We start from the raw sequence: 8,646 nt of genomic DNA on the forward strand, positions 1-8,646 counted from the left end.
TGTCCCATGAAGTTCTGCTTTTAGTTCTGTTGTGTATGCCCAAGGATCATGGGACAACGCTCTGTGCATTGTCAATCAAATAACAAAACACGAGGGAAGTGGCTGGCGTTGTAAAGTCATTTTAGAATTAAGAAATGGCAAGTTTCTTAGCACCACATAAGCACCATGACACATACACACTTGTAAAAATTCTTTACTGTAAAAATTCTTTAAATATATATGCTAAAAATAAAATATAGCAAATACTCCAGAGATATTAAGAATGCCACTCTCCCTAAGCTTTTCCAGGCCTCCTGGCTCCTAAGAATTTCCTGACAGCCATACTACCAGGAAATCCTAACTGCGCAGCTGCCAGGGGCTAAAAGCGTCTCTGAAAAGCTTTTTTATGTTTTAAAAATGAAGGCACACATACACACAAACCACAAACAGCACCTGCGTAAACAAGCTGTGGTTAAATAAAGGCAAATGGAAATCTGGAAAATGTTTACTTTTTAGTGGTTACTACTACTTACTTGATACTTTTTTTTTTTTTTTAAAGAAAAGGTGTTTAGTTAAAAGGAAATTTGGAAAATACAATTTCAGTTCATTTACTTTCCAGTTTTTAAGGGGCTATGGACATTGAGAGGTGCCCAGAGCTACCGTTCCACCAGCAGAAGTTATCAAAAAACATTAAATACAGAAGTTATCAAAGAACATTTCTGAGACACAGAATGTGCTGTGGGATGCCATTCTGGAGGCCACTAAACACTGATTCTCCTCCGATGTGGGATCAAGCGAACACTGCCAAATGATGGCAGCTCAGCTCACTACTGCAATTGCCTTAATCCCAAACCATGGACTGCACAGTAAACCAGCTTGTCTTTTCTAGTGGAATTTGAGCACCCAGGAGTTCACTCTGCTAAGGCATGATGAATCTGCATGCTGTACCTACATGGCTAAAATATCCCTAAAGGGGAAAAATCATCTTCACATTATGGCAGGGGCTGTCTGCCAACAAAGTGATTAGGTTAAACCTAAGAAACTGCTGAATTTGTAGTTAAGAAATTCAAAATCAGCAATTATCTATGGTTCAGCCTAATACTGTTGCTTTTTCTAAACCAGATGAAATTGGGGCTACATTTATGGAGAGACAGGGATGAAAGGCTGAAAAACAATTTTTTTTTTTTGTAGGATTCAGAAGATAAGTTGATTAGAATGAGCAGGGATCTCAGTGGGAAGCCAGAAAAACTGGTAGGAGTCATGAGTTGAAGCAAACAAGGAACCTATGAGCTTCCATTCCAGAGCTGACTTTTTCATCAGTTGTGGGAACAGAGGGGTTATTTTGGACAGGGTAATGATAATGAAGAAAAGTTTTCTGTACCCCAGTCACTAAAACAAGGAAACCACAGCATACCCAAAATTGTGCAGCCAAAGGCTGTAATTAATAACGGAGTTCTCCACAGCCTACAGAATCAACTAAGCAGGCATCATAGGGGCTCACAGAGACCGAAGAGACAATCAGGGAGCCTGCATGAGTCTGCTAGGTCCTCTGCAAATATGTTATAGTTGTTACTGTGGTGTTTTGTGAGCGGGGGGGGGGGGGGGGGGGGGCTATCTCTGACTCTTCGGCCTGCTCTTGGGACGCTTTTCCGCCTATTGGGTCATCCAGCCTTTATATGAAGATATGTGCCTGGTCTTACTGTAACTCTTTTATTGCCATGTTCGGTTGATAGCCCTGGGAGCCCTGCTCTTTTCTGAAGGGAAATGAAGAAGGAGTGAATCTGGGGGAGAAGGGAGGTGGGAGTGGGGAACTGGCAGGAGGAGAGGGAGGGGAAACTGATGTATTATATGAGAAAATAAAAAAATTACCTGAGTTCGCTGGTTACCTCTGATCCTAGTTATTGTGAGAGATGAATGAAAATAAAGTATTTGAAAAAAACATCAACAGTATAACTTGTTCATAAATTCAAATCATTAACTCACAGAAATAAACACCAAAGAAATTTTCTTTTATAATATTTATTTTGTAGTATTCATTAGTGTTGTAGTTTGTTAAGTGAATCTACTGAATTTTGCACACTATCAAAACCATTTATTACCTAAGGAATTTAATCTGGACAAAATACTATATTAGAAAACTCTGACAAATACTCTAAAATCTCTATAAGAAACATGGGAATTGTACAAAGAGAAAACACAATCCCTGGAGTGATTACACAAAAGACATTACCTACTCCTAAGCTTTGAACTTAGTGTCTGGTCCCCTGATAATGTAAGTACAAATGCTGCCCAAGATACATCAAATCAAAAAGATGGAGGAAACATGATAGACACAACATCTTTTTCAGTTCTTATAAAATCTCATTTGCTGGGTAATCTAAAATGGCGGGTTATATCTAATAGTGCTTTTATTACATCAAAATATACAAAGTCTCACAAATAGCAAATACAAATAGCCAAAGCTAGATACAGATGAAATTGAAAATTTACATATAAAGTCATGATAAAAGTCATTGCCAGTCATAATTACACATTCCATCCAATGATCTCATAAATCAGAGCCCTTAATTTTCTTGACTCATACGTGACTGTATTCTTCCCAATGTGCATTCTCTCTTCCTCCAAGGGCTGTTCTATAACAGCGGGGATGTTTCTGCCATAAAGTTCACAGTGCTCTAGAAACTGGACACATTCTTGAATAACAGTGTCCCTCAGCATGATTGTATGCTTTGACATGTTTTCTAGCAAGGACAGGAAGCATCTTTTGGCGTAATACCATGTATCAGTTCCCAGCTTTTTATGGTAAGGCTCCAGGCTTTTGATAACCCGAGAGATGCCAAAGTCATAGTTTCCCTTGGCACAATAAAGTGTTCCTATCACCAAATTCACAATGCAAAGGTGGTAGATTTTCTTGTCTGGGTCATCATAGGAGAGTTGTTCTTCTTCCTTTTCAATCTTCCTCATCAGCTCCTCAGCTTCCTCATTTTGACTTGTCATAATATAGGAGACACAGAGGTTGGCTAATACAATAGCGCTGACATTCAGGATGTTATCATAATTCTTCTTGACGATGGGCTCATAGAAACCAATGGCCTCTTTGTATTTGTTTTCCTGCATGAAGAGAACATGGGCCACATTCAGCTTCCACACATCATGGTCATTACAGAATTCCACAGATTTGCGGAAGATCTTCTCTACCATTGGATAATTTTCAAAGTTCCAGTAGATTTTTGCCTGGGCCATCAGTACAGGGATATACTTCTCAAGAGTTTCATCATATTCATTCACAGCCTTTTTGGCAGATTCATCATCTCTACTATGTCTTGCATCCTGTACTTGTATGGTGAGTCTCCTGAGCTGCTCAGTCAGCATGCCAGCCAGCCCATCAAGCTTTATGAAAGCCTCTTCAGGAGCTGTCTGGCAAGTGATCATGGCATCCAAGAAGTCATAGAGATAGGCTGTGAGGAACTTGTAAGTCAAATGGGCATTTTCTGCCAGGACATCAGCTGCCAGGTCAAAATACTCATATTTACAGTAGAGCAACAACAGGTTGCCAAAGGTCTCTGGGGGAAAGGGGTTCTGCTGGAGCAGAAACTGGAGCTTCTCAAAGCCCTCTGTGGGCCTGGCATCCATGTTCATCAGAGCTTGGTTGTGCAGGGTCACAGGGTCCAGCTCTTCCTCTGCTCTGGGTGGCATGTCAGTGAGGGCTTCCTGAGCTGCCTCGTAGTTTCTTAGTTGGTACTCTATGGCTGCCTTGAGGTTGAAGGCTTCAACCAGAGCAGTCTGGTGAAGGACTAGGGTGTTGCCCACACTTCGAACATCAATGCCTTCAGTGGTCATGCCCACACCTAGCTCTGGGTGCTGACGGATGCCTCTCTCAATGATGTCGGCAATATGCTTCAGAGCTGGGGCATACTGCCGACTGCTGTAATATGCCAAAGCCAAGTTGTAGGAAAGGTCAGGCTGGTAGCCAGAAGCTTGCAGGGCCGCTAAGAACTTGGAACAGGCAGCTTCATAGTGTCCCTCCTTGTAGAGCAGACAACCCAGGTTGATCTGGCCATCATAATCATTCTCCCCTCCTCTGTCCGCCACACCTTCCCCACTCAGCAGCTGCTCCACCAGACTCCTGGCTCCTGGCAGGTCGCCCTCGCTGTACTTGATAGCAGCCTGGAGACGAAGGACACGAGTCTGATAGGTGGGGTTGTCCAGGAGGAAGGCGACCCGCGTGGCCTCTGGATACAGGCAGGCCTTGTACAGCGCCTGGGCCTGGTAGAGGCGGTACTGCTCGAGTTCTGGGTGCATCTGGCTCAGTTGCTCATAGCACTCTGCAGCGAGCTCGAACTCCTGCAGGCGGTAGTAGCAGTAGGCCAGGAGCGACAGCCCGGCGCGGCTGCGGGGACTCTTCTGCAGCTCGGCGCCCAGCAGCTGCACCGCCTCTGAGTAGCGGGAGTCGCGGATGAGCCGGTACACCACCGCCGTGAACTCACCGTCGGGGATCTGCGAGCTGCTCAGCCCCGCCATATTCACCCAGAGTGTTGTGCATCCTCGTTTCCAAGGCAATGGGCCAACCGGAAACGGAAGCTGTTCAGAAACTACTTTGCAACGGAAATATCTTGTTATGAATAATAGTGACCCACCGGCGAGGTTTATCAACTTCTTGCTTAGTTGTGAAACACTCTAGAGTATGGAGTCAGTTGGGCCTGGACAGGAAAACTCTCTAGGCGTTTCAGACACCGCCACTCCACGTCCCAGCATGCACCGGTTCCTTGATCGCGCTGCATCCTGGGAGATGTAGTTTCTTCTGTTTGATGTCTTTCCGGGATTGGGCGTCTCTGCCTTTTCTGTAGTATAGGGCACCCGTGCCTGTTTCTGTTGTTTTGTCTGCTTCCTTCTGGAGGTGAAGTAAAGTTTGCGGGTGAAGGGCCCTTGCGATGCCGAGAGTTAGCCGTTCCGTTTCGAGTTGCTTAGCGATAGGGACGCAATGGGAAAGTCGCGTCATCACTGGAGTTCAGGAATTCTTGTATGTTCCCGCCAGCTGCTCGGAAGCTCTCTTTCTGAGAACGTCATCAAGCATGGGCCGGTGGTCCGCATTTAGTTCATTTCGAGTGGTTCATGGGTCTGAATTGTAACTGGTTCTGCTTTAGGGTTAGGATTTCTTCAACCCCTTTTTCTTAGATGACAACTGTTATGAACCTAAATTGTTGCTTGGATTGATGAAACGTGGCTTTGGTCTTTTCCTTCTCTAAGGAAAAACTACAAAACTAACCTTTCCCCTCTCCCATGTTTTACTTTTCTAATCCTCTGAAGTTTAGAATTTGGAGTCTAAACTCTACCAAACACTATGGTGTGTTTGTCAGAGACATAATCAGTCTCTCTTTCTCAAGCTTGTAATGGTGTTTTCAGGTATGATTGAGCTGGTTAAAATTTGGATTAAAAAAAAAAAAAAAAAAAAAGGAACGCATTGCCAACTCCTTTCCAGACTTTTAATTTGAAGATCTCTAGGCAGAAATCATTCTTTTTTTTTTCTTTTCCCATCTATTTTGAATGGGTCTCTATGTTCTGTGTTATCATTTTTGGGAGGTTATTTTGTATAAATTCAATTTTATACTAGTATAATAGGGCAGTGAAAAACTACGGACTTATACAATTATATTGAATCACTATTGAAAGCCATATCCAAAGATTTGACTAATCCTAATATGTGGGAGCTATAAATAGAATGTTTAGTTAAATATTAGAGAAGTAAATAAGGTAGAAGAATATAAAACTGTTCTATCCAAATGAGGTAGTGACAATTTGTATGATTTTTCAATAATAAAGCCATAATTTATGAGCAGTTCATCTGCAGCAGCTCTGCTAGGCACCTGGGAAGGTGTTACTACTCCTCACAGGCTTCCAGGATCTCTACTGGCCTGGCTACCACCCAAGACAAACAGACCAAAGGAACGCATGTCTTTGCTTTGTGGTGAAGGGTATTGTTCATCTCTTTAGTAGAATTGCTGCCCATTCATCTTTCCTGAAGTTATGTTTTGGAGCCAACACCAACCGTATTTCATGACACTCTCTTAGGCTTCTCACAAACTAATCATAACTTTCCTGAAATCTGTGTATTGCAGATGATGGAAGACTCTGTGACTCAGAACAGTTAAAGTAACCTGTCCAAATCCACATGGATAAATAGAAAGGGGGTGAGCCATGTTATCTTAAAAGCTAAGCTCAGAGGGAAATAGTGACTAGTAGTTAACCTACTTATCATGTATGGACCCATATTTTAGGGAATGTTAGTAACTTGTGTAACGAGTCTCTCTCCGTCCCACCAGCTAGCTCCCACATAATGACATGGAGACTTATTATTAATTATGAAAGCTTGGCCTTAGCTTGGGCTTGTCCCACTAGCTCTTATAACTTAAATTAACCCATATTTTTATTAATCTATGTGCTGCCATGTGGCTTGTGGCTTTTACCTCCCCTCCTACACGTCCTGCTTCCTTTGAGTCTGGCTGTCAGCTACACCTTTCTTCTTTCCTGATACCTCTCTGTCCCCAGAAGTACCTCCTAACCTCTTCCTGCCTAGCTATTGGCCATTCAGTTCTTTATAAAACCAATCACAGTGACACATCTTCACACAGTGTAAAGGAATATTCCGCAACAAAATTGCTTTTTAAATTTGTATCTGATTAAAAAAAACCAGTATGGTTGAGGAGTAGAAATCTGAACTTTCTGGCTTGAGTTACAGCAATGAGAAGGTGTTTAGAAAGTAATTACTGGGATGTAACATAAGTTCCAGATACCTGTTACATCTAGAAAAAGTAGACATTTAAATACTCCAGTAGACATTTAAATGTTACACTAGAAAGAGGACCATTTCTCAGATATTCTGCTTGATAGAACTGGACAAGAAAATTTTGCATGAGTACTGAGGAAGTGAGAGACCATACCGCACACCAGAAGGATTAAATGTAGCTCTGGACCAACAGAGGAAGCTACTAGGAAAAGCAATTATAGCTAAGCCAAGACTTTTACTAACCCGGCCCAAGCTAGAGTGTTCAGTGCCGGATTGAGAGATCGAGGGATGCTGTATCATACATCATACTGCTCAACAGCCAGGGACTAGGAGGTCTCCCTCGTGCTGGAGTGCTTGACTCCTGCTCTTCGAAAACAATATCCAGAAGACTCCAGGTTTTAAAATCCTTACACATTGAGCTATTACTCAGGGTAAGCTGCTGTTAAATAAAAGTAAGATAGAAGAACAGGGATGGGGGCAAGAAATTGCCCTTCACATCTTTAGTTTTTCTGTTTGCCGAACTATGTTTACACTGTGAAAACATTCACGTTCAAACGACTTCTTAAAATACACAGAAAAGAAATGAAAAGACTCTCTGCTCTCCCCTAGTTTTCTTGGCCGCCTACAGGAACCATCTAGAGCAGTGGTTCTCAACCCTTTGGGGTTGCATATCAGATATCCTGCATATCAAATATCTACATTATGATTCATAGCAATAGCAAAATTACTGTTATGAAATAGAAACAAAAATAGTTTTACAACTGGGGGTCAGCACAACATGAGGAACTGTAATAAAGGCTGCAGCCTGAGGAAGGTGGAGGAGTACTCTATTAGAGTTATCTTTGTCTTGGTGCCTGTCTGTGAGCATGGTAACTGAAATGTGTGTGTGTGTGTGGGGGGGTGGCTTCTGTGTCCTCCTCCTGATTTGATGGGAAGATGCTCTAGTGGCCAGGACTGAGAAGAGACAGGCATTTGGTTTAGACAGATTGGGAACCAGGTCATTTTCAAAATGCTGTGGGTGCACGAGTCTCCCGTGAAGCTGGCTTGACTGTGTCAGCACGGCTGTGACAGGCTCGCTTCTTTTTGGCCTCCGATAGGCAGCTGGGGAATAGATTAGTTTTTCTAGGGAGCCGGGGTGGTGAAAGGAGGTCCTGTAACGACAGAAATTCTAGAAAGCAATAAACTAGGCGGGATATTAAGAAATATCACAAAGGATCATTTTGTTTACAATGGAATTTTGAAAAGGTGAATGTGTAATAGCACTCCCAGCAATGAGAAAGCATGTGGTGTTTGCAATAAAATGATTTAGTACCTTATTGAAAGGAATTAGGCTTCCAGGAAATGGCTTGGGGCTCAAGGTGAATTTTGCTGAATTTCATGTAGAAGAATTTCAGGCAGGCTGTAGGTGGGGGGGGGAGTGATATTTAGTTCTTGAAGTATTAATGTTTCTGACTGCCGAAACACACGATTAATCCTGTGTGCATTGTATTTGGCAATCACCTTTATAACCACTCACAAATGGTTACTTCTTTGTTTTGTAAAACCAGTAAGTTAGTGATGGGAACAATGTTTATTAGTATTTTAACCATATCTGTGCTGAAGCATCATCTCTGATACAAGAGTATCTTTTGCAAACATTTTCTAGTTGTTATTTCTTTCTCCTATTCACTCCAGACTTCCTTTTCTTCAGGATGGCAAATTTGTCCTTACTTTCTCTGGAATCCTGGCTGACTTTTACCCTGAGCATCCACTAATGATGCTGGGACTGACTTTTCCTTAATGTCACACCTCCAGTTCTCCAAGCAGGGAAATAAAATGCCCCCAAGGAGCAATGCAGCCCTGTGGTGGTGTTTATGGTCGATTTGACAGGATCTGTAACCTAA

At 42.5% G+C, this 8,646-nt stretch overlaps 1 protein-coding gene across 1 annotated transcript; it reads right to left on the reverse strand.

The window, feature by feature from the left end:
* Window positions 1-2,026: 2,026 nt before the first annotated feature.
* On the reverse strand, window positions 2,027-4,736 carry LOC131908134 (intraflagellar transport protein 70B). Its single transcript, XM_059259194.1, has one exon. The coding sequence runs from the start codon at window positions 4,498-4,500 to the stop codon at window positions 2,506-2,508; it is 1,995 nt and encodes a 664-aa protein (XP_059115177.1). The 5' UTR covers window positions 4,501-4,736; the 3' UTR covers window positions 2,027-2,505.
* Window positions 4,737-8,646: the final 3,910 nt, after the last annotated feature.

The sequence above is a fragment of the Peromyscus eremicus genome, chromosome 4 (genome assembly GCF_949786415.1).
Source record: "Peromyscus eremicus chromosome 4, PerEre_H2_v1, whole genome shotgun sequence".
Lineage (NCBI taxonomy): Eukaryota > Metazoa > Chordata > Mammalia > Rodentia > Cricetidae > Peromyscus > Peromyscus eremicus.